We start from the raw sequence: 27,182 nt of genomic DNA, 5'->3' as shown, positions 1-27,182 counted from the left end.
CTTCCTTCCTAGGGAGGACACAAGAAGCACTGGTCTGTAAATTTTTCCTAAAAGAAGGACAAAAGGCTGCATACTGAAATGAATAAAGCTTTCCTTTATAAATTGTATTGAACTTTACGCAGCATGTAAGGAGGAGGAATATGTGCCATGTTTTATGTATCCTCTAGAATCCCCTTATCTTTTGTGTGTTAACAGTATCATTAAATGACCTGTAAAGTTTGCTGCCTGAGTACATTCGAGTGGATATAAAATCTATTGGACTTCACACTTTGGAGATCAGAAAGTTATTTCCATCCATGAGGTAGTGGTTTATTGGGTTATTTATAGGTCTAAATTCTTCCATGCCAGTTATCCATGCCACAGTTTATGCACATTGCAATCTATACTCTTTCTGTAGTGGAAACAACGTACCATCACCACACAGATTTCTTTTTACAACCTTTCTATTCCTTTAAAAATGAGCAGCCATAACCAGATGAGCTGAAGATCCAGTTTAATTGAATACAAAGACATTGTGGCAAAGTCAAATTCAGCATTTATCTTGAGTGACAATCTTCAGTGATATTTGGTGAAACACAATACCACTGTAGAAAGGTGGTACCCCACGTGGTCTAAATGCTTTAATAAGAAATTCCTGGATATTTCTCCGTATCAGTAATGAAAATGGGATTAGTACAGTTTTTAAATGTTAATATTTTAATGCCTAATCAAATAAGGGCAAATACAATAATTGACCTCTGAGTCAATCAGCAAACAGAGATTTTCATGAGTTGCTTCTGCTTTCTGACATTTTAACTCTTGTTGCTGTTTTTTTTTAAATGTAACAATTTAATATGCCAAAAGTGCAGTCAGAAGTTCTAACTCAGCATATCTTTTCCTTGTAGACACTGATTCTTCAATAACAGAAACCAGTTTATACTAATTTTTACTTCTGGTATACCACAAAACTGGTATAATATAAGAGAAAGTGAGCTGGACTACTTTCTGTCATGTGCTTAATCAAAAGGAATTTATAGCCATGTTTCAACTGCAGGATCTGCATCTTGAGTTGCACGCAGGTGAATAATGCAGTTGTATCTGAACCAAACTGCTGTATACCTTGTTTGGTCAGGATTACCAGCAACGATGCTCAAGATAGAAAGAAGACAGCTTTACTTTCAGATATACCAGGTTGACAAGGCTGACAATTCAGGAGACAAGACAAAACACAGTATTACAAAACACAGTAAGCAACTTCGAAGTTGAGGGTCTACACACACCCTACGTTGATGTAGGGCACTACTCCATTCCCGGGAATGAAGTAAGGACTTTGAAATAAGGGAAAATATATGTAGACTCTCTCATGGCTACTTGGATGTAGTGCCGAACTTCAAAGTAAATGTCAAAGTTAGTTCCTAGTGTAGACATGCGTTAAAAAACATGTCTTAAAGAGAAAATTCAACAATTACTGTACCTGTATGTCTATGCACGTATCACCGTACAAGAAGTATGCTGCATCATTAACTTTATAGGGGGCTACATTATTTTATCTCCAACATTTTAGTTTTTTCATGTGACTGCACATGGAAAGTTAAATTTGTTACTTAAGTTCTAGGCTTTGAGAGGCTGGATATTTAAAGGAGTTTAAATACATTAATATTTCAAACCATGTTTTAATAGCAGTTTAGTTTAGGTCTGATCACATAACATTTGGGAGTCACCAACTAATGGCATAAAGGGAGAGAAGCAGAGCATCCTGGGACACAGAATTAAGTAAACGCATTTCCCCCCTACTTGCTTCATCTTCAAAGGCATAATGCAGAAATGGAGACAGTAAAGGTCACCTGTGTGTCTAAGTACAGGTTGTACATCTCAAAACCCAAGATTATCTGGTCTGGCACTATCTGTGGTCCATCAAGATCACAGATGTTACTGTAAGAGAGAGAGCACTGGATTGGGTTAGGGTTAGGAGGAGAATGGCCAGTAGCTGGAAGCTCCTGCCAGGCAGGAGCCAGTGATGGGGGTGCAGTAGGAGCTTCTGTCTCTGGGGCTAGCACCTAGGGAATGGGGCTGGGGCCAGTGCTTGTGAGACCAGCAGCTGGGGTTGGAGTCAGCCCAGCAGAGACCAAGGGGTAGGGGCCAGGCGGTGAGCAGGGCCAGTGACAGGAAGGGGCAGAACACGCAATTGGAGCTGGAAGCAGGGACCTCCCCTTGTTTGTCAGTTTGGGACTGGTCAGATCTCGAGGGTGATGGACAAGTGAGGTACAACCAGTAGTAGCAACGTGAGCATGGGGAAGGAGGTAAGCAAAATGACCAACTTAGACCAGTGCTAAGAGTCAGTGGCTCTCACCAACTCCTGCACTGTGCTGTTGCTTGCATACCCTATACACCACTTCTGCCAATGTATCACTAAAGATTGTACACACACCCCAGCCAACTTTCACATGCGTATTTGAACTAAAACTAAGTAATTCTGTAAAGTGCCTTAAGCTAAAACCCCCAAGATACTTGAAGAAAAAGTCTCAGCCAGCGAGAGGTACTCATTACAATACAAGAAAATGACAGCTGCAATTTAAAAAAAAGGAAGACCTTGATAGTCGTTGAGTAGATTCTGCTGTGCAGGTAAAGTTGGACCCACATTAAGCCTGGCTCTATCTAGGTCTTTTTTCTTCAAGCCACCCCAAACCTGCCTGCAGGAGTGCAAACAGTTGCCACAGAGCAGTATTCTGTCCTCTTCATGTCCTCCTCCTTCCCACACAGCAGTTTTAAAGCCTTCAAATGCTTCCACAGCCTGTAGGATCAAGATTTGGCCTTCTGTACGCAAAAGAGGAGTCTGATCATAGCAGTGAAAATAATGCTGAATTGTTGGATTTCTTTGCATTCTTGAACAAATTCTTAGTCTTCATCACTGGAAACATAATGCTCTGCATAGTCAAAGACAGGGAACTTGACTGGCAGTTCTCCCCATTTTTTGAAAATTTGGTTTGAGGGTTTCTTACCCTTGAATACAACTACAAAATTTCTGATCTTTAAGCAAGGCAGGTCTACACCTCGGTGAACCATCATATTTCCCCATGCCTGAAAAATGTCAGGAAGATTGTATTTCAGTTCAAATATTCAGCGTAATCAGACAGAAACATGTTAGCACAAAATAGAAAAAGGAAACACACACTTACTTGCCCACAGTCTCTACAAATAATTTCACCATTTGTTTGGTAATCTGCATGCTTTTCTTGCAGTGTCTTATTTTCTCTTATATTGTAAAGGTCCCTGAAAATGGATTGAGAAAGAGTCATCAGATTGTGTTATCCTTTTTACAGAAGAACTGGCCTTAAATGCAGTTCACTGAAACCACAACTGCTGAAGTAAGAGGAGTGCGTGTTAAATGGTTATATTAGAAGTACTGCCACAAGCTCTGTTGACCACTGTGCATATACAAGATAACAGGAGGGCAAAACAATGACAGTTGTACTTTCTCTTTGCCTCTGAGTGTACAGACTACGCTCTGGTAGCACCTACTTAGGAGACAAGGGAGAAGTGGTGCTGCCGCAAGTGACTCTCCCGTCTCTACCACTTAGTCAGAGCTCACCCTCCTTAGAAGGGAGAGCGTGCTGCACCCGCAGAAGTAGCGGTGCAGCTGGCTCATTCTGTGCATGCCAAGGTGCTTTGGGAGAAATAGTGCCTGGGAGTGGGCAACTCTGCTTCTAGATTTCCTTTCAATCTGGCACTGATTCTCGTTCTTCAAATGCAAAGCTACCAAGTGCACGTAGTCTTCCTGCCTGTTATTTCAGTCCATACTTTACGTTTGGAGATGCAAGGCTGTGTGAAAAGTATTAAAAGATTTGTTAATCTATTGCTTAGATAGACAGCTGCTAACAAGGTGGTATGTTGCTTACTGAGTCCTGTTTGGGGACTCCTTATCCTTCTGCTATCACAGAAACTATAGTTACACAACTGCATAGTACTGTAGTTATTTTATTGCTTTCTTCAATCTAGACAGCAGCGATGTTTAAAACTGACAAAACTGCAAAAAATAACTGCACAACTACAAAGGGCCACAACCCCTTGCCCCCTAATTTTTTTCTTTTTGTTGAAGATGCAAAGTTAGCTTAACTTTAAGACTGCAAGTTTAATATTATGAACGAAAGGAAATAACACATCATTACAGTTTGCAATATGGCACATACCTAGCATTGTTGGGTAACTGTAAGACTGTCAACTACATGCCATATATACAAAGTAGCCAAGCTAACATTGCAACTGGAAGCTAATCTTTTGCATTTATTAATATTTTATCCTCTAGTTGGCTTAGGGCCATCCCACCCCACCATTGCCTCAGATGCACTAAAATCTTTCACAGCTGAAGACTGTCCTCCGTTTCTTACTAGACAGAATTTGCTTGACATAGCCCGCCCCGCCCAATGCTTTTTGTTATTTTTTCTGGCAGCTACAATGTTACAGGCTCTTTGAAGACATACTGACAGTAAAACAAAGAAAACAAGAAGATAGGTAGCACGTACTGGAACTCCTTTTTCACATTGACATGATGCATGTTTTCAATAACTTGTATATCTTCCCCAGAACATTTCACTTTGTGACAATTCTTGCAAAGGAACGTTATTAGTGAAGGATTTGCCTTGTAAGTCTTAAGCTGATCTCTCTTTGTCTTCATCTTTTTTTCCATTATACTTTGCATCTGAAAGCTCTCAATCTAGAAACAGAAAAACAACACTGTTATATTCTGTGGAAACTCCAGCAGCAGACCTATGGAATGGAAATATAGATTTCCAAGCTTCCTTCCAAAATGCCGGAAACTTGTAATGAATACAAGTTTTGGAAATGGATTCAGTTAGAAGGACAAAGTCACCTTCAAAATAGTGTTTCTGCCTAACACTTTATGTCTGGATGTTCTTGTCAAAAGTGACTCCTAAAAACTACTGTCACAGAGATTTTATATGGAGAGATACCATATTTTTTTTCCTAAGATCATGTACAGGAAAAATGTTCATTTTAAAAACAGGTAAATGTGGTTGTAAAGAAATAAATACTGGCTTGAGGAATCCAAAGCAACTCTTGTACCAGCAACAACTTTTTTTTTTTAAAGTAATGTTTCATGTTGCTGGTGATGTTTTTAATCTTCAAGACACAGTTCTGTTCCTCTTCAGAACAAAGTATGAGTCAGAGGCTATACCTTATTTAGATACTCTTCCTGTGGCATCTTTTGGACACGTCGAATAGCTTTATACATCATTTGCTCACGAAATATATTAACATTTTCACGTTCAACAGCTCCCGATCCACCTGCTGCCACCAGAACGTAGGTGCTCTCATCTGCTCTGGCTCGACCCCGGGCCTGCAGTGTGTTAGAAACATCAGCTAAGGGATCCTGCACATCCCTTCACTTGGTCTATCTCTGGAACTACAGGTTGAACCTCTCTAACCTAGAGCTCTCATCCAGCAACAACCATATTCCAGCATGATTTTACTAAACTGGGTGACCACTTTTCTTGGGTGCTGCCAACTTTCCTCTGGCCCCATAAAATTTGTTTATAGCCACAAGTCCTGGCTCTTAGTGTACTGTGCTGTTATTTAGCTGTAATTTACCCCTAATATCTTTTAAGAGCCCAGTAAATAGCGGAAATGTTGGTAGTGCTGCTAGATAATATTAACATCCTGTGGGAAGAAGGGTTCTTTCAAAGATGGGATTTACTTTTGAAAGAGCTGCATCTACACTGCTTTTATTCTTTCAAAACAAGCTCTTTCAAAAGAATATGCAAATGAGGTGCCAGATATGTAAATCTGCACCTTATTTGCATTTCCAATTTCCCTCATTTCCATACCTCTTTCGAAAGAGGAATGCAAGTGTAGACGCAGGCCCTGTGTAGACAATATTTCAGAATAAACTTTAGTTATTTTGGGGCTTCCCTGTAATGTGGATGCACTACTGTGGAATAACAACTCCAAGATAAGGTATTCACGAATAACTCTGTAGTGTAGAATTACTCTTAGGCAGCATCTAAACTACAGTGCTCCTTTGGAAGAAGTTCTTCTGGAACAGAGCTTCCAAAAAAACAAAACAAAACAAAACAAAAACAAAACAAACACACCACCACACACCTTTTAGAAAGATCACATCCACACACAAAAAGCAGATCAAAAGACTGATCTGCTCTTTCGATAGAAAGCATGTGCACAACCCCTGCTCTTTCCAAAGAAGGCACCAGGGATCAAAAAAAAAAAAAAAAAAAAAAAATCAGGCCCCATGAGGGCTGCTCTTTGGAAAAAAGGGCCTGCGGAATGTCTACAAATGCTTTTTTCCAAAAGAATCTTTCAGAAAAAGGTGCTCTTCCTCATCTGGGAGAGGAGCAGGGCTGTTGGAAGAAGGGCTGGGTTCTTTCGAGTTCAGATCTAAAGAGTGCATTTTGTGTGCAGATGCTCTGGGCTTTTCCCCAAAAAGGCACAGCTTTTCTGGGGGAAAAAAATAAAAAAAAAAGCTAGTATAGACGCAGCCTTAAGTGTGTGAGGGTCCCAAGATTTGCTCCCAACAGGATAGGTACAATTCTAAACCAACCAAACCCTAAACCCTTCTTTATTAGCTAAACAGTTGTTTGAAAAACAAATAACTCCTGTGTATAACTCCTGTGCATCCCCCTCCAAGCCTTCACCTGACAGAGAACCATTATATTGGTTTTAAGACATGTCAATGAGAAATGCTGACTTTACTTAAAACGAGAACAAAACAACACGCTAAAATACAAAACAAAGCAGCAGAAATGTTGCACTTTAAAGACTAACAAAATGATTTATTTGGTGATGAGCTTTCGTGGGACAGACACCGAATAAATCATTTTTTATAGTCTTTAAACTGCTACATTTCTGCTGCTTTGTTTTGTTGGAGTACAGACTAACACAGCTACCTCTCTGTTGCTATGCTAAAACACAAACGACATTTTAAAAAAACAAACAAACAAACAACCTGTGTTGTAAGCTCTCATACCTGCACCATAGCTATTTCATTAGTGACAAGACCATAGCGGATAACTATGTTACATTCTTTGATATCCAGGCCTTCTTCAGCTACAGTAGTAGCAATAAGTAGGTTTACGTTCCCGGCACGAAATTTACTGATGATTTCTCTTTGTTCATTCTGTAAAAACAAATTCCATGAATTTGGTTTACTAGATTAACATGCAGTGTTATTCTCTAGCACTTCAACTAGTTAATCTTCCCTTTCTTTAAAAGGTTCAGTGAATTATGGCCCAAGATTTCAGGCTTGGCCACTTTAATATTAATCATCATATTTAAGCATATTAAAGAGGATAAGAAACTACATCACTGACATCAAGTGGAGTAGACACATAATACCATTGAAAAAGGAAAAAAAAAAGTGTCACTATTATTTAAGCACTTAATATTAAGTACCCAAAGGTGGACTATATCACTCTATAATCCTAAAGACAAGCAGTTCTGTGCCATTTTAGGCTACGTCTACACTACAGAGATCTTTCGAAAGAAGCTCTTCCAGAAGATCTCTTCCAAAAGAACTTTTCAAAAGAGTGTGTCCACACACAAAAAAGTGGATCAGAAGAGTGATCTGCTCTTTTGAAAGAGAGAATCCATGCAACCCCCACTTTTTCGAAAGAATGGGGCAGGGATCAAAAATGAAGACTATTCTTTTGAAAGAAGGGCCCTGTGGAGTCAAAGAAGCTTTTAAAAGGGCGCACTCTTCCTGAAATGGGAAAGGAAGAGTGATTTCAAAAGGAGCACCACATTCTTTGGATTTATTTCGAAAGAATGCTTTTTTGTGTGTAGACGCCCCATAGGCTCTTTTGAAAGTGTTCCCTGCTTTCGAAAAAATCTTTCAAAAGAATTTGCAAGTGTAGACGCAGTCTTAGAGACTAACAAATTTACGAGGTCTTGAGCTTTCATGGGTAAAACCCGCTTCGTCACATGAAAAACTGGAGTGGAAAACAGAATTCTTGGTTTATATAGCAGTAGTGACTAGCAGTGACAGGTAGCCTTTTTTTTTAAGCCTCTTCCTCTACCTTTCCTCTTCCCCCACCCACCTTTCACTGCCATAATCAACCCAGGATTCTGCTTTTCCACCTAAGTTTTTCATCTGAAGAAGTGGATTTTACCCATGAACGCTCTTGACCCAATAAACGTTAGTCTTTAAAGTGCCATAGGACTACTTGTTATTTTTGAAGCTGCACACTAACATGGCTACCTCTCTAAGTTTATAACCTTAGTGATCTTTGAGGTGTCAGAGAGGCTGAACACCACCAGCTCTTGGGTCTCGTCAATAAAGCAGCACTGATGGGTGGGGCGGGGGAAGAGGAAAAAAAAGTCCTAATTTTCAAAGGTAGCGCCATCATCTGCCAATATCATTGATTTCAGCTGAAGTGATGGAACTCAGCACCAACATAATCAGCCACAAAAGGGTTTTGTTTTTTTTTTAAATTTCTCTATAATCATTATAAGGCTAACATAAAATGATCCTTTTCAGACAAAAAAAGCACAGTAACTCAGCAATGAAAAAAACTGGAGCACTGCATGGGCTTTTAGAACAAAACACTATTGTGTAGAGGGATGTGACATCTTTTGAAATCTTTCTATGTTTTGTGTTCTAGAACTGAGGCTTTCAAAGAAAAGTTCTGTTTGGTCTTTCATCATTATACCATCTTGCAATAAAACTTCGTATAAAAAGATTCAATTTCTATTTAAAAAAAAATAAGCTGAGAAACTCTGATGTAAATTGGTTCTGTCTAGCATGAAAGCCACACTTTTTAAGTGCTGAAATGATAGCCTCATTGGAGGTAGAATAGGAATACAAGGTGGAAATTTAGCCAATAAGAACATTCTTTTGTGAAATCTGAATAATATTTGGCTGTAGAAAGTCACAGCGAAAGCACAGTCAACATATAGAATAGCATGGAGTAAATTGAATTGAGTGATTCATTGTGAATAATATTCATTGTGAATTTTGGCAATTTCTCATTCAATAATTATCCAACCATGGTGTGAAGCATATGGGCCTATGCAAATTAAGTAAACAGCAAAACAAGGAACAGACAGAGGTCAGTAACATTACAACTCTTTCCTTTCCAATGTAATACGGAATACGACAATAGATATTGTATTTGTCTCAGACAATATAATTTTAAAGGATAAATTGCAATTTACAAAAATTAGTTTAATATCCCTGGTTAGTACCTAACCCTAGGCTGCCCCACTGAACTCAAGGTTTTGTACAGATGTACAAACAAAACAACAAAAGTTAACTCACTAAATGTCAGTTGGCTTGTACTGAGTGTCAGTCAAGGGGCATGCTGCTAGTTATTTTAAAATCTACTTTACTTAATAAGAACAAAAAAGCAGTCAAGTAGCACTTTAAAGACTAACAAAACAATTTATTAGATGAGCTTTCGTGGGACAGACCCACTTCTTCAGACCATAGCCATACCAGAACAGACTCAATATTTAAGGCACAGAGAACCAAAAATAGTAATCAAGTTGGACAAATCAGAAAAAAATTATCAAGGTAAGTAAATCAGAGAGTAGGGGGTAAAAGGGGTGGGGTGGGGAGGGAAGCGTCAAGAATTAGATTAAGCCAAGTATGCAAAAGAGCCCCTATAATGACCCAGAAAATTCCCATCCTGGTTCAAACCACGTGTTAATGTGTCAAATTTGAATATGAAAGAGTTCAGCAGCCTCTCTTTCAAGACTGTTGTGAAAATTCCTCTTCAGTAAGATGCAAACTCTTAAGTCTTTAACAGAATGTCCCACTCCATTAAAATGCTGGCTGACAGGTTTGTGGATCAGGAGTGTTTTTATGCCTGTTTTGTGCCCCTTAACTCTTTGTCTAAGAGAGTTTGAAGTCTGTCCAATATACAAAGCATCTGGGCATTGTTGGCACATATGATATTAGTTGAGGAACATGAGAATGTGCCCATGATTCTGTGAATAACCTGGTTAGGTCCAGTGATGGTATCTCCAGAATAGGTATGTGGACAAAGTTGGCAGTGAGCTTTGTTGCAAGGAAAAGTTCCAGGACTGATGTTCCTGTGGTACGGACTGTGATTGTGGATGAAAATCCCCATAAGGTTGGAAGGTTGTCTGTAGGAGAGAACAGGCCTGTCACCTAGGGCCTTCTGGATTGTGGCATCCTGATTAAGGATAGGTTGTAGGTCTTTAATAATGCATTGCAGTGGTTTGAGTTGGGGGCTGTAGGTAATGACCAGTGGTGTTCTGTTCTTGGGCCTATCTTGGAGTAGCTGGCTTCTGGGTATTTGTCTGGCCCTGTCAATTTGTTTGTTTTTTTTTTTTTTTAATTTCTCCTGGTGGGTAATTCAGGTTTATGAATATTTGGTAAAGATCTTGTAGTTTTTGGTCTCTGTCAGTAGGATCAGAGCAAATGTGATTGTACCTAAGGGCTTGACTATAAACAATGGATCTAGTTATGTGTGCAGGATGGACGCTAGAAGCGTGTAGGTAAGTATAGCAATAAGTGGGTTTCTGGTAGAGTGTGGTACCGATCAGGTCATCTTGATTTGTACTGTAGTGTCCAGGAAATGTCTCTCTCGTGTGGAGTAATCAAGGCATAAATTGATGGTGGGGTGCAGATTGTTAAAGTCTCTGAGGAATTCCAGCAAAGTGTCTATATCATGGGTCCAAATCATAAAGATGTCATCAATGTATCTTAAGTAGAGGAGGGGCAATAGGGCACGAGAGCTGAGGAATCATTGTTCCAGGTCAGCCATAAATATATTAGCATATTGTGGGGCCATGTGGGTGCCCATAGCAGTTCCACTAATCTGGAGGTATAAACTGTCCCCAAATCAGAAATGATTGTGGGTGAGAACAAAGTTACAGACGTCAGACACCAGATTGGCTGTGGTGACATCAGGAATGGTATTCCTGAATCGCTTGTAATCCATCTTCATGTGGAATATCAGTGTACAGAGCCTCTACATCCATAGTGGCAAGGATGGTGTTGTCAGGAACTTTTCCGATGTTTCATAATTTCCTCAGGAAGTCAGTCATATCCCGGAGATAGCTGGGAGTGTTGGTGGCATAGGGTTTATGGGGGGAGTCAACATAACTGGATAGCCCAGTGGTAAGGGTGCCAATACCTGAAATGATAGGGCGTCCATGGTTCCCAGGTTTGTGGATTTTGGGAAGTAAACAGAATAATCCAGGTTGGGGCTCAGATGGTGTGTCTGAGTGAATAAGGTCCCAAGTAGCAGCAGGGAGTTCCTTAAGTAGTAGTTGTAATTTCTTTTGGAGTTCTAAAGTGGAATCAGAGGAGAGAGGTCTGTAAAATGTGGTGTTGGAGAGTTGTCTAGCTGCCTCCTCTTCATAGTCTGACTTATTGATGATGACAACAGCACCCGCTTTGTCAGATGGCTTGATTATAATGTCTGGGTTATTTTTGAGACTCTGGACAGGATAGCATTCAGCATAGTTGAGACTGTGTCTCATTTGGCATTGTTTGCACATAATGTCAGTCTGAACATGGTTGCGGAAGCATTGTATGTAGAAATCCAGACTTTCAGTACGACAGTCAGGAGGAGTCCACATAGAGTTTTTCTTCTCTTGGTGTTGGTGGGGGGGTTGAGAGAGTCAGGCTGTTGTTCATAGGTGTGTTGAAAGAATTCCTTTAGATTGAGGTGGCGAAAGAAGGCTTTAAGGTTACCCCAGAATCGTATTAAGTTCTGCCTTTTTGTTTTGATAGTATATAGACTAGCATGGTTCTCTCTCTGTTACTACCTTACTTAATGTTAGCCCAGTCCTTTGAAAGCAGCATGGGATAGTTCTCTGTGCTGTAAGACCATTAAGTGCTGTTTTCAACGGTGTTTGCAGGAGAGACCTTTTCCAGCAAGTTTCGGGTTCTTCCATGGAAGAGGTGACATTACAAACACCCAAAACAGAGAATTCCCAGCACTCCCTGCTCGTTTGGCTTTTGTAAGATCATCATCTGTTCCAGGGGAACTTTAGGCTTTGTCTTCACTGACAAAGATGTTCTCTTATGAGAAACTAATTCATGATGGAATAGTACAGTAAGATAATTAAGAGGAGAGACCGCAAGATTAGCTCTATGCTTTCCTATCCTTGGCTACAGTGCCTTGTCTCCATGGATTGGAGGAGACCTCAGGAAATCATCAAGTCCACTATGCGTCTACTAAATAACAATAATTAATGACAGTTCTTCCATGGTATTAAAAAAAACAAAAACAAAAACAAAAACACACACACCACTTTTTTTTTTTTCCCCAGCAAACATACAGTTCAGAATTCTAATCTCAGGGCTCAGCGGCTAAATGAAGGAGGGAGGGAGGGCCTGGTTTTCAACAAATATATTTTTAACATATGAATAGCACTTTGTGCTTGCATAATGCTTTTCAACTAAGGCTCTCCCAGTGCTTTACAAAAGATGGGCCTGAGTACCCCCGCTCTTCAGATGGAGAAGTGAGTCACAAAGCAGTTAAGGGATTTGAACAAGATAAGACAAAATCAGAGACGTGGGACCGAATCCAGGTCTCCTGACTTCCAGTTCTCTTCTCTAACAATTAAGACAAGCTGCCACCTTTAAAATGTAAACACATTTTTAACATCACTCCTATAATTACATTTCCTGTTACAGTTTTGTACCTGAGTCATGGGTTTAAATTCACTGTTATGCCCGGCTCCGATGAGGTAGTGAGCTTTAACTCCCACTTCTTCAAATTTCGTGTTGTCTTTAATCCACTGAAACAGGGCAAAGGCACTTTGCCGAGTCTTTGTGAAGATAATTCCCCTAGCTTCACCAGTCTTTGTGAACTCCTCCATTAAGGTGTTTCGCAACTGTGTTAGCTTCTCATTTTCATATTCCGGCTTTCCAGCCAACTCTTTCAGATGCTTCTTTTTTGCTGTAAGTAACACAAATATAAAACCAACAAGATGTCATCAAATAAAAAAATGCTTTAGAAAAGTCAAGTAAGTAGTAGAAGCTAATTCAACACCATGATATGAAGGGATGGGACACAGTAGTTCACTTTACAAACTACTTCCTGTTAAATAAAAACACGAGTGAAGAAAAATTCTCATAGTTTACCATACACTTCAGCTGGTGAGAATAAGCAAGAAAAATGCCTGTATATCATGGGGACTGGGGAACTAAAAATGGCATTTATGTGTGTGAACAAATGAAACATTTGTGGGATACTGATTATAAAGAATACGTTAGCCTTTATACTAATCCAGTGGTTCTCAACCAGGGGTGTGCGCGCGCTCCTGGGAGCACTCAGAGCTCTTCCAGAGGGTACATTAACAGAGTGTTTCTCAATCTTGTTTATGAATAAAAAATTTTTTTTTTCATTTATCCTTCTTGCACAACCATAAGTACACTGGCAAGTTGATTGCCTAAAGGCAATTTCTTCCAACCAACCAACTACATTAAATTGTTTAAACAAAGGTGTTGCAGTGGTAGAAAAAAAAATGGTGTGTCTGAAAATTGTAGGTTCTGGAGGTACTACTCTTCTTTTTAAATGGTACATTATTAAAAAAAATTTAAAAAAAAAAAGGAGGTTAAGAAACACTCTGCTAATCTACCAAATACCATGAGAAGTGTTGGCAGGCTCTTATATTTAAAAAAATCCCCTGGTTAAGACACACTAAACCTTACAACTGGAGTGCATTTGTGGAGTAGCAGGTTTGAGAGGACAGAGGCCATGCATGTAATAAGCCCCAGAACTGGCTTTTGGCTGAAAAACAACAAAATCAAAACCCCTTTACCTATTCAGTTCCTTGAAGAGGACAGAGGAATGTACCTTTGGGACAGTCTTGGCTGAACACCCTTAGACATGTACACTCTACGTGTTTGCCCCAGCATGGGAGGAGCGTGTAGTGAATTCCACTGTACACAATGCATTTATTCAAGGACATGAGGTATATTACACTTGAAAAACTCTTTAATCAGACAACCCTGAGACACAGGACATGCTGGATTGAAGAATTTTCCAGGCCAGGGAGGGCAATGTGGGGTCTCAGACTGAAGGAGCCTGTGGATGGTGTGCTTACGTGGCTCTGCAATCCTGGGGGCACACATGGCTTCCCAGACCCACCCTCCATCCCTCTGGGACCAGTGGGGGAAAAAAGCTTTGGGGCAAGAGCACACCACTGTGCTGCTGTTCCCCCAGCTAGGGGCGGGACAGTGAGCAGCAGCGCACAAAGCTGCTTTCTCCTCCCCTGCCAAGGTCCAAACCAGTATCACCCTAGCCTGGGCATCCCTAGTCTAGGGTTCCTAGCTTGGGGACACCCAGGGTAGGGTAATACTATCTTACAATGTAATCAAATGCTGGAGGTGTGACAAGTGTCTTGTCACAATTATGAATTTAAACCATTACACAGAGAAATCTACAGAAAGGATCATCTCCCTGTCTTAAAACAGTAGAGAAAAAATTCATGTAAAAATAGATTTCCTTCTTTCCCAATGTCAATGATGCCACCTTCAGTAATACAATGGAACAGATTTTTAATTTACTTTTCAGGTCATTAGGCTCTCTGAATTTCTTTCACTTTTGGAAATAAAAAAGCATGCTAGTCTACGAAGTTTAACATTCCTGTTCTTGGACATTAACCTTATGTTGACATGGTCAGAGCACTGTTCCTGGTAAGCCGTGCATTTGTGTGGCCACGAAGAGATTCAAATGCTGACCAGCTGATTAGCAGACTGCCCACAACTAAATTTTTTTTCTACTGGTGGTGCACATTCATAAGCACATAAAAATTTATTCTGTGCATGGGTGGAAAAGATTAATGGGAACATTGGTTCAAACTGCAAATACTGGAAGGGATTACCTTTCAGCATAATCTTTCCTGTTGGAAGATTTAAAAATATAATCAAACATTTCTACTGTGATTATTGTACCTATTATGTCTGAGACTTATTTCACAATAAATCTATATTCTGTAAGGCATCAAGCATATTTAATGTGCTATTAAACATTTTACAAGAACTATTTATAATGAATTTGTATTTGCAGCTTGTTTTTTTGCAACACCTTAGTTTTGGCACCTAATTCGACCTGGTACTGTCTCTTTAGAATACTCTCCAGATTTCCAGTACACTTGACCTTTAGTAAAAGACCATTTTTATTTGAAAACTAACTTCCTGTCACTCTGTGATGTGTGTACACATGGTGGTGGAGACACTGAGGATTTGTATTTATAGCAACAAAACACAATACATACTTTTAAAATTCTAGATGGCAACTAGATTTCATCCAAATTTTTAAACTGATCTAATCCTGTTCCCATTGAGGTCTATATCACTTATATTATAAATAGTCTAAACTAATTTCTCCTCTGAGTGAAAGGTTTAAAAAAAATAAAAATCACATTTTTCTTGCCATAAGGGTTTGAATTCAAAGAGTCAAAAATAAAAATTAGAAGCATCATTTGCCTTATTTATATGCAGATTTATAGTGCAATCTTTAACAGCAGTAAATCTGATTTGTAATTCTACTGTCACGTGTAAGTCAATCTAGAACTATATTGGGCTAATTTTTTCAAATTATAATTTACTAGACAAACCATTATTTAATATTAATTATTAAAACAGGCCTCCCATGAAGTCTATTTCTCAGTACATATTTATGTTGAGAAATATTACCGATTTTCTAAAACAGTCTTGGTCAGATTAACAGACAGTTGAAAGTCCTGTATACGTTATTTACAGCAATATGTTCCTTACCTGGGCTTTGCAAATACTCAAATTACTTTGCACCACCGTGCAGACAAAAGGACCCATAAACATTGCTTTATATCTATATTGTTGAGATCACCTTTGAGGCATATTTTCCTCTAACATAATACGCAACTCATCACTTTTAGACTAAATCCTGCAGCCTTCTCTTAGGCAAAGCTCCCACTGATTTCATCAGGAGATTGGCTAGAGTAAGTCTGAAGGTTCTGATCCACAGACTGACGTGCTGGAGGGAGGGACTGGGGAGGTTTCCCACTGACCTAGCTACCCAGTGTTATAAAGCTACAAGTGCCTCTTCTTCACAAAATCAGAAGCTGCAAAATACTACTAAGTATCTATGCATGAAACAGGTTTCATCATGTGACACTTCCAGAGTGACGGGCTGGGTTCTCAAACTCAAACAAAGTGGAGAGGGGACTGGGTACAGTTCTCTCAATAGAAAAGCTTTGCACTTTGCTTCCTCCACTGGTCCAACAGGGCCAGAGTTCATTGATCTTTAGGCCATGGGGCAAACTGCTTCTCTTTCTTCCCATCGTTTGCTCAGCTATTGAGTGACATGCATTTTACTTAAGGGGACATTTATGCGCTTGGTTAGATTTTCAGAGTGGCTCAGCGCTTATTGTTCTGTACTGGAGATTCTGGATGCTCAGCCCTTTTTGAAAGTCTAGTTATCTCTCTTTAGGATCCTAACTGGGAACTAAGTTTTTCCAAAAGATTTGGCCTTGGGGTCCTAAGTCCTGCGGGAGTGATCATCCCTCTCTGAGATTTCTCATCTTCCAAGATCATTATGTCTTCTGCTCTTTTTCTCAGGCTGCCAGTAAGGACAACACTAGCTGCTACTTGTAGAGGTGGTTTTGTCATTTGGAAAGGGGTTTAGGTGGTCTGAGTCTATTGCAGCTAGAATAATCTTACACTGCACATCAGCAATCTGACAGCAACAAATGTCAGCCATCAACCTAGGCTGGATTCACCCCAGTGACCTCGGCATGAGCTACCTCGCATCTCACAACTACCAATCCCTTGAAGCTCCAAGTACCTGACAAATTCTCATTGAAATGTAATAAGTTATCTTCTGAGCTTGTACCAGAAATATGCAAAATTTTCAATGTGAGAATATGCTTTTACATAAACAGTCTGTACCACAGGACATGAAAATACCACACGATGCTGCTAGGTTAATATATTTTAGACAGTATGCTGTGACATACAAACCTGGTAGCACTGAATGAGAGGGAAGTGTCCATGAATTAAATAAAAGTACCCATACGAATCACACATAGCGTCAGCAATGTATATTAGTCAGCTGTATCATTTTCAGATTTTATTAATTATTACTATATATATTTATGCTCACCATAAAATAACTTCATCAGGAACTTATCTGTTTCATCTAGTTTCGATGCTACTGGTTCATCATCATCTTCATCTTCTTCTTTTACTGTTTTCTTGCTTTTTTCCTCCTTATAGAATTTATTGAGGTGGTTGTATGCATCAATCATTCGGATAGTATCATTAATTTGCAAGGCGTCATTATATTTCTTTAAGTGCTCTGCGCAAACACGTTCTTTACGTTTTTCTTCTTTTGCAGCTAAAAAACAGAACATACACAGATGTATTTGTGTCTGCTTGCATGTCTGCACACACAAACAGCTCTTTAAGTCTAAAATCATGATGCATTTATGTTAAATACCTTTTTTCTCCTCTTTTACTGCCCACTGTTCATAGGGCTGAGTTCCAAATTCAAATGTTGGGTTGAATTCACAGTAATTTTGAATCTCTGTCATGATTTCTATTATTTTCTCTCTAAATGGATCCTAAAAGCACATAGATAAAAAGTAACTAAACTTATAACCATTCTTATGCCAATGACAAGCATGGACTGACCTTTTAAGTGTACTATTGTCTACAGGAAATTCCTAAAACAAAGATTTGTTTCAGAACACAATTAAGGTTGTTGAAGGTACTTGCGTACCTAAACACTTAAAAATCAAAAAAAGGAATAGCCAAGATCAAAAATATTATATTCTCCATATAATACATTCATCATGAGTAAGTAATGCATATTTCTGCACAATATAACAACCTTAACTATGACCCCAAATCAATATTATTCTGTTATTTCCAACCTAAGAACAATGCAAAGCCTTGTCAAATAGGAAACAAAAAGTTAACATGACATTTGTCTACGTGTTGTTAATTTCGACAGATATAAAAACTGTATTTTCTTCTTCCAAAACAAGTTAATTTATTGTTGGATGAGCAGAAATACTGGGGGCCCCGAGACCTTCCTTTGGCTATAGCATCTCCAGAAGAGTCATGGGAATCACTGTATCTGCAGGGCAACAAGGTTGGCCTAAAAAGCCTTGACTTCAGTTAGTACATCTTTAAAGATGAATGTATTTTATTGCTTAGATTTTGAAAACAAAACACAAAACAAAAAAAGAACCAAAACCAAAACAAACCCCCCAAAAACACAAACAACTAAAAAAAAAAAACCCCACACCAACCAACCAAATTACCGTACCCTTCTTTTGTCGTCTGCAATCACAAACTTCTTATATGGCTCCTTCACCTGATCTTTCAGCTGAGAGGAGTGCTCTTCAACAGTCATGAGTCTATATGCATCAAGATTAGCACAAATCTGGAAGGAGAAAGATTGTATTTTAGGAGTTATTCTATGTAATAGTGTGATGAGTATAATGTGCCTTTTTAATTTGTATATATTTTTCATTGTATCTGGTGCAAGTTCTTCCTTAAAAATGCAATGTGTACATTCTACGTATCCTATATAGCTGTACAAAATGTAAAAAATGTGAGAAGCGCATCTGAGATAAGCTAAACAAACCATATATTAAATTACACATAATCCTTCCTGTTATAGGAAATAAACCAAGAACAAAGAAATGTGAATATGCAGCTTAGAAAAGTGAGCAGAGAAGAAGAAAAAAAAAAGGGACATCAAGATTTAGACATAAAAAAATCTAGATTAAAAAGCCTTTGGATACACATAGACTAATGAAGCAACATACAGGAAACTGGGTTTCAGAGAAGAACTATAAAAGTAAGAACTGGCCCTTGACCTTTTTGGACTATGAAACATGTAGACATTTGCCTGATAACTGCACAGACATTTTTTCACTTCTGATTGTTTCAAAGAAAATATTTCTCCTGTGTATTAATCTCAGCGACAGTAAAGGGAAACATTGAAATTTTCATGGACGTAGAAAACAAAGGTTAAATGATACCAGTAGTAGGACTCTATTCACAAGATTCTAGAAGTCTGAATGGCAACATTCCTTCATCAAAAATTAAGCTAAGAAACAAATATCCTTCTTATTAAATTCTCAATACAGATAAAAATATAACACATCTAGGTTTTGTCTAAGAGATCAAGTGGCTGTATTTTTACAAGTACCTCACAATGCTGCTTACTCTAACTGTCTAAAGACAATGTAATTGCTTCTTATAGGGCATGGCTATTCAATAGTAATTGGTTAGTCTAGAAATTGCACTAAGGCACTGGGCTAAATTCTGCTTTTTGTTTCACCATATCATTCTAATGGGACACATCTAACAGAGTTACAGGGGATTAACGGCTGTTTAAATAAAAACAAAAGTTGGCTACTGTCTTCAGAATTATTGTATGCAAATCACCTATTCTTTCTTCTTAACTAGCAGTTCTAATTGCTAGAAATTAATACCTTGATTGCTTATTGTTCTATACACATGACAATTTTTGCCTGTTTAACTATTAGTCTGGTTTCCTGCCTTCTTCAACCAACTCAAATGTATCTCTCAGAAAACTTAAAAACACATCTAAGAAAAATGTCCTGAAGGACATGACAGTTCTCTACAGTTCCTAGAGCACTGAAGGGGATCATAAGTTGCTACTAGTAAGGTGCGAATTCTCTGGTTAGACAAATGCTTAATTTGAGAATTCACAAATTCATCACACTTTTCAACTGAAGCCAACCCTACCTATTTACCAGATCTTGCAAATCTTTACTGCCTCAAACATTTCACTAACTTCCAGGGACAGCTTACTTAGGTGGTTTACAGATTCATGCTCTATTTAGCCCACCAAAAAATAGGGGGTTCATTTAGAGAAAAATGCTCAAATAAAAGCAATGTTCTCCTGATGCTTTGCAACTTTAAGGACTACTTGCTTTCAGAATATGTTCTTCAGCTTTCTGTGGAGTTTTTGCCCCTCCCACACCAGGGGAAGCCGTCAATCCCAGGATCTGAGGCTGTGGAATCAGGGGTTTGTTTTCTTTTTTCAGACGACGGTTTTTCATTTTTTCTTTTAAATAACGTCGCATTATATTATTGTAGACACCTTCCTTCTGGGTGTGATGACATTCATCAATAACGATGAGAGAAAAGTCTGGAAAACATACCCAGTACGAAATGGTTAAGATTTCCTTTGAGCGCAGTACTGGAGTAAATTAGTCCTCTTACAGCAAAGCATACCACGCCACTAATGAAAAGGGACTCTGTCAATCTGTTTGGGATCTAACATACACCTGCTTGAAAAGAAAGTAAATTTCATGCAGGATCCCTGGAGGGGTGTATTTGTGTGCCTGTATTGTGATGTGCTTTGAAATCTGTTGGAAACAGCATTATTAAAATGCAAAGCAGTAGATAAACTGCTTTTTGATTTTGCAAGAATGAATCCCAGAAACACACTTTTAAACCTCCTGGTCAGTGAACTCTGCGTTATTATTTATTTTGGGAGCACCCATGATGTGTCAAGTGTTTTCCAGATATTCACAGATCACCTTACACAAGAAGCTCAGGGTCTAAGTCCAGAGAGTTTATTTTCCTTTATTAAAAAAGGACAGGGAAGTGAGAAAACTATATATAGAAGAAATACACAAAAGTCATTGGAAAGAATACAGAAATGTTATATTACAGTATTGCTGGCCCCTTTAAGGTCAGAGATGACTGAAAGGCCCTGTCCCAGAGAAACTGGAACAAACAAAGGATGGGACCAGAAGCTCTGTAATGTAGGGCAAGGGCAGGGCTACTTTGCCTCCCAGGAAATAGTGGGAACCTCTCTCAAGGGCAGTATGTACGCTGCCTTCTCCTTCAGAACAGAGAACGAACTGACAAGCAAGAAGGATGCTGGAATACTGAGCTCCTGCAAGGAAGGACATGAGGTCAGCTCCAAAACGAGTCTGGAGCAGGAAAAGAGCTCAACCTGTGGCAAACAAACTGGATTGGTGTGTAGACTTTAGTTTTGTTGCAATGGACTTTATATGCAGAACAATGAGGACCATTTAAACTGCTTTCAGCTATTAACTCAGCCCCAAGAAGCGACTGGTGAATGCCAGAGAAAGGCTGTGGGGAGATTCACAGTGGACTCAAAAAGAGGGGAACAGAGTGAAGGAGCTGGAGAGGCACATCTGGCCAAGAAGGAGTGCTTCGTAAACAGAAACCCTGCTACAAAAAAGCATACCAGAAGCATGCAGTGCTCTATCCTTGGAAAAGGACTTTGTCAAGGATGCTCTGTGCTATTTTAAATCGCAGGGTGGCAATCACAGACATACAAAACACCTCCTGGTTCCATCTGCCTATGCTAGCAGTGGAGTGAAATTTAAGACCCCCGTTTGAAAAGGCCAGGAGAAAGGACAGGGAGCAAGGGAGGAGAGGTGGAAAATGAATGGGCACTTCACCCTGGGGCTGAATATTGATAGCTCAGACAAGATCTTAGCTCGTGTGTGTTTGTCACTGAGGAGGGTGTGTGTGTTTCACTGAGGAGATGTGAATGTGCTCACGCAGTGCCCCAGTGGGTCAGAACGGGCTGGTGCATGGCCCATTCTGCTTTGTCCAGCAGGACTACTGCTACAGTACTGACAGGTTCTCAGAATCTCTTGAATTGGATTTTCATAACCCCTATTTTGCCCATCTGCTTAGAACGTGTACCTTTTGGAGGATGTTACTGTTGTGATTCAGAGAATAGGTACCTTTACACTATGGAAATGTGGGATGGGATTTGGAGGAGAGTAAACATGATGGGATCCATGCTTTGGCTGAAACCATGGCCCCACTGAAATCAAATGACGTCAGGATGATGCTGTAGCTCCAGTGGTGATCTATTGCTGGGAAATAGGAGCATTCCTTCCCATTTCCCAACACAGATCCCTCTATTGATCTCGGAAAGTAACGGTGGACTGTTCAGTGGGATACTGTTATGGCTGGCTACCAGACAGAGATGAGGTGTTGAAAAATCACGTGTGTGTGTGTATGGAGAGATATAAAAAGAGTTAAGGACTCAAGGACAATTCAGCTTTGAAAAAATGACTTGGTAAAAATGATCTCTTACTCCTCAACACTATCAGAGGGTTAGCCATGTTAGTCTGTAGCCACAAAAACAATGAGAAGTCCTGTGGTACCTTATAGACTAAAATTTTTTGGAGCATAAAGCTTTTGTGGGCAAAGACCCACTTCATGAGATGCATATGCTAACTATTAGAAAAATGTCAGTGAGAAACAAAGCATGGAACCCCGCCATGCCTTTTTCATACGAACACTTTCCAGAGAAGAACCATGTTAAGTCCCCCAAAGAAAACCTAGAGTGAAAAACTTGCCTGACAACTGGACACCTTCTTCGTCATCTTTGGTTGCATTCAGCAGAGAGTTCTCGAGGATCTGAGCAGTACTGATAATGACATCATTTTTTCTTACAACTTCAGGAAATGAGATTTTCAACTGAGAATCACCACTTAATCCTGCAACCCGATACCAAGGCTTCAAAAATGGGTTGAACTCTTTTCTGAAATGTTGCTCCACTAATGGCACCTGAATAACAATTTCCAGAGAAGAACTTGAACTACACAGGACATACAAAATTAGTTCTATTCCACAAATTTTGTGTCTAGAATGATTGCTGACTAAAACTACAATTCCACGTAAGATGGTATTTATACTACAACATTAGCCCTGGGCCTTTTATATGAGTTCATCATACCAGATAGACCCATGCCCCTAATTACATTACTTGGGGTAGATTTCTTCTCTAAGCACACAAAATACTCATTGACATTACAGGAATGCAGAACACACACACTGAAAGGAGAATGTACCCCAAGCTAGACAGATTTATAAATTCCTGTAATCCTATTTTGTGTTACAGAGATTGTGGAATGCCTAACACAGTACAGTACTTTGTACTTATGCTATTTTTATGAGAGTTGGCTTACTGGATTTTTATACCAAGAATGAAAAAATCTTCTAAATGATTCAGTAATTAGTTATTTAGAAGTTCCCTCCCTCTTAAGCCCCTAAAAATGTAGTTAAAAACCCTATCCATGAATAATAAATATCTGTGTTAAAATTTAACTCTAAATACATACCACCAATTTAAATATTTTTAAATCTGGCAGTATAGGCTATACTTTTTAATTTACAAAATTCTAATGGAAATAGAAATAGTTGTGTATTATTTTAAAATTTCAGTGAGAATAGTTTTAATTTATACATTTCATTGCAGTGCTATAAACTTAAACTATAGCACCATGGTTACCCAACAGAACCACTCAGAAAAACTGTCTACTAAGGCAACTGCAATCCAGTAGATGGCTTTCATTGTCAAAATCATGTATAAAAATATCATGATGTAACAAACATTTTATTTAAATATTTTCAACTTTAATAAACTAAACTCTTATTAGTAACAAAGATAATGGTATTTCTTCTCTATATAATTGGTAGGGCAGAGTAGCTTCCCAGCTGTATTGATGTAAATGAGAACCCTTTGGTTTTATACCTGCATAATGAAGATCAGAATCTGGATCAGTATTTTAGCTTGATTTAGAGAGTTTATTGACATAGTGATTTGTGCTAAATTTTAACACGGTATACATGACCTCGTATGAGCTCAGGAGTGCTACGAGATAATGTTTCGAGCTCCCTTCCAGATCCCATTTCTATGATAATGTAAAAAGCTTTAAACTGCTATTCCTGTTATAAAGGCACAGGATACCTTATTTACGAGTACTATAACTTTTCCAGGCTCTGATGCTCTTTTTTTCTTATCCAAATGTTCTTTGGTAATGTAAACAGACACTCTTGTTTTACCACTGCCTGTAGGGAGACATATAATAACATTCTGCCCATTCAGTGCTGGTTTTGCAACTTCCATCTGGTAATCTCTGAGAATTAGCTCTGGTTCAGGGGAAGCTCTTTTGTCCATATCGTCTTCATCTAAGAAGATGGAAAAGATGCAACAGTTAAAGAAATCACCAGCATGTTCTACAAATAACATGTAAAATGTTCAAATATAATGCAAATTTAATCATGACATGTTTTCTGAGTAAAATGAAGGCATCTCCATGTAATTGCTTTTCTCTTGGGCAAATCTGAACGATTTTCTTTTTTACTAAACAGAACTATCTGGTTTAGCTAACTAGACATGGCCAAAAGATTTAACTTCAATTCAATTAATTTAAGAAACTTCCTGGGTTGAAAGCTGCCAAGTCAGAGACTTATTCAGAATAAACATAATCAGAGAATAGACACAGCTAATTAAAAATTTACTTTATTAATTAACACCTATAGAACCAAATCCTCCAACACAAGAAAGAGCAGTGAAAGTAAGTCCTCAAATGGTGTAAGCTAGTATTTGTTTCCTTTGACTTCCATCAAGTATACTATCTCTACACACCATAGGGCTATAGGAGGTTTCTGTTTGTCTAAGCATGAAGCTAAGCTTCTTGTACATGCTCCACAAATTGAGAATCTACCCCCCAAAAGTGCTATGTGAGGAAGGAGTATGGTAACCAGAGATGTTAAGGCAGCTGGGGGCAGTATTAGTTTTTATACAGCTCTACTGCTGCTCTGTAGTCAGTCAGATGACACAGAATTCCCCACGCCAAATCCCATTTATCTGGGCATTGAACAGAACCAAGGATCTGTTCCATATTACGTAGACAAGATTCTGGAAATCTACGTCTCCTGAATTCCTGCTAGTCTCTCACTGATGGGGATAATGCCACAAGAATTGCATTACTTCCACGCCTTCACTGCTGTTCTCCAAACTTGCCAGATGAAAGCTAGCACCCAAGCACCAAATCCACCTTCCCAAGGCTATGTCTCATGCAATCGGAAGTTTGACAGCAGCATAGCTGAAAGGAGCAAGGGCTAGAAAGTGCAAGTATGTGCCCAGGGTTCCAGACCATGGTTCCAGGGTTAGACCATGTTGATGACTGTGCCACCACATCAATTCTGTTTTTAGCCATGCTAGTAACAGTATTTCAACCAATGCTGCACTCACACCTCTGTTTGAAGTGTTAGAAGTCAAGTTTGTGTGACACAATATGCTCAGTGCTAATCTCACAGCACAAAGACAGCAAGAACAGGATCCAGCCCCAAGTATTAACTGCATTTAACAAAAGCAGAAGTTATTCCTATACTATTGTACATACATTTAAGAATTATTTTACCTTCAATCATACTTTTATAGAATTCTCTGCAGTGTTCTCAAAGACCTTATGTTCACAGCAGAGATAACAACATTATTCCACTTGACAAAAAACAAAATCCAGCCCCTGGTCTCACTGAATGATGAGAGCACTAGAAAAAGAACTCCAGGGCTTTTAACATCACTGTTACATTATGGCCAAATAAGTATCCCATTTTTGGTATTTGATTCCACTAAATAAAACTAAACTAACAGAACTTAATGAACCTTGAGAAAAGACTGCTGATGGAAACATCCAGGTTCCATTTTTAAGTGTTTTTCGCTTGTTTTATTTTTTAGTGTGAGTGCAGTACTATCTGAGCAAAGGAAAATTCACACCAGAGAGTGCTTACAATAGTCATCTAACTACTACTGCTCCATTTTCAGGAAGTGCATTTGTTTGTTTTCTGCTTGACTAAATTCAATAGATTACTTATATTGAAACTAGCACTTTGTCTATCACCTGTCTGTTCAGTTAACTGTCAATATCTTGAAATCCTCAAACTAACCTAACTGCTTCAGAAAAATATTTCTCCTACTCTGTATCTTTTATCCCTCTTTTCTGACAAACATATAGACTTTAAAAAAAAAATTAAGAATGTCTTTAATGCTATGTCCAGTTCTCCCTGTTATCTGTTTCCCTGAAAAGCTCTCATGAAGTGCCATGCTGGATTTGGTAGCACAATCAATATTCCTTGTCTACATCTTTTTCCTCACCTCCATTTAGTTTATTTTACGGTTTAATAAAAGTGATCTTTGACTATCCAATGGCCATGGAAGATAAGCAAAGGACTCAAACTTGACTGCAGTAAGACACTATTAGTAAATCACCAATGACAATATTACAGTGCCCTTGATGCTCATTTAAAACACCAAACTCTGTGTCATAAACAGGAGGTTTCTCTCTCCTTAGCTCTACTACTGGCCTTCACTATATGTGCTAGATGAGGATAAACTGTAGTTTTTAAAAAGAGAACTGTGTTGTTAGCAAACACATTTTAACTAAGATCTTTTAAAAGCCAACTGTAGACAGAACAAGCTGTATTTTAACATGCGTTAACTGGTCCTCTGAACCACAGAGGGAAAGGCAGGGATCACTTTCAATAAGCTAACACATTATATATAAAAAAATAAAATTTACATACACACCTTTTATCCCATACCCTGAGCAATTAATATTTGTACCTTTTGAACATATTCAACACGATGGCCTGACCCAATTCTGATTTAAATCAATCGCAATCTTTTCATAGACTTCAGAAGTGTTGTATCAGTCTCCATTTGAAGGTTTCCTATCACTAACATTGGTTTTATGAATCCCTTATATTAGCTTAATTAGACAAATATGTCAGCTGGTAATATCTGGAGACGCAGACTGTTTCTAGCCCTCACACACAGGGGAGCTAGGGGCAATCTTTATTATGGATAGATCTATGAAGATAAAAGGGTTCCCTTTGAAGGTGGCAGAGCTCTGCACAGGTAGATCTGTTTGCACAATCGGAGTGTGATTAGCAGGAGCAGCTAAGGATGTGATCCTCAGAGGTACTGAAGCATTGCAGTGCTTAACTCTTAGGTACCCTACTGCCTCATGGAATCCTCAGTCTGGCGCCAGGCACTGTACAGGGTTAGGAAGAGCGAGGCACTGAAAGAGGCAATCCTTCGAAGACAGCAAGTGGAGCAGGGAGCTGCCTAACCTAGCCAGGACTGAAATGCAGAGGAAGGGAAGGGCCCAGAGCATCAAAGTTAGGTGCCTAATTTTGAAAGATCTTTAAGTCCCTTACTGCTGGGCCATAGGCTGGTGCCTCCCTCAAAATAGAACCCCGTCTCACAAACGTCAGTAGGGAGGGGATTAAGTGAGAGCAAAGGAAGAGAGCACATGTGCACAGCAATAGCCAGCGGCCAAGGCACAAGCATGCAGGAAGCCCAAGTTCAAATTCCTGCTTTGGTTGATCTTCAGCAAACTTGAACCTGTCTTCCCCACCTCTCAAGCAAGTGCCT

At 39.0% G+C, this 27,182-nt stretch overlaps 1 protein-coding gene across 1 annotated transcript in view; it reads right to left on the bottom strand.

The window, feature by feature from the left end:
• Positions 1-427: 427 nt before the first annotated feature.
• The window catches only part of IFIH1 (interferon induced with helicase C domain 1), a 43,942-nt gene continuing 17,187 nt past the window's right edge, over positions 428-27,182 (bottom strand). The window contains exons 5-16 of the mRNA XM_075000751.1: positions 23,709-23,929; positions 22,315-22,525; positions 19,891-20,108; positions 18,249-18,365; positions 17,415-17,538; positions 17,079-17,312; positions 12,631-12,887; positions 6,977-7,126; positions 5,171-5,332; positions 4,500-4,690; positions 3,156-3,249; positions 428-3,057 (exon numbers count right to left, since the gene is read on the bottom strand). Of these exons, the coding sequence (XP_074856852.1) occupies positions 2,875-3,057; positions 3,156-3,249; positions 4,500-4,690; positions 5,171-5,332; positions 6,977-7,126; positions 12,631-12,887; positions 17,079-17,312; positions 17,415-17,538; positions 18,249-18,365; positions 19,891-20,108; positions 22,315-22,525; positions 23,709-23,929 (2,162 nt within the window). The 3' untranslated portion in view covers positions 428-2,874. The remainder of the gene's footprint in view (positions 3,058-3,155; positions 3,250-4,499; positions 4,691-5,170; positions 5,333-6,976; positions 7,127-12,630; positions 12,888-17,078; positions 17,313-17,414; positions 17,539-18,248; positions 18,366-19,890; positions 20,109-22,314; positions 22,526-23,708; positions 23,930-27,182) is intronic.

The sequence above is a fragment of the Carettochelys insculpta genome, chromosome 8 (genome assembly GCF_033958435.1).
Source record: "Carettochelys insculpta isolate YL-2023 chromosome 8, ASM3395843v1, whole genome shotgun sequence".
Lineage (NCBI taxonomy): Eukaryota > Metazoa > Chordata > Testudines > Carettochelyidae > Carettochelys > Carettochelys insculpta.
Note: the sequence above shows the minus strand (reverse complement) of the source record. Positions and strands in the feature narration are given on the sequence as shown.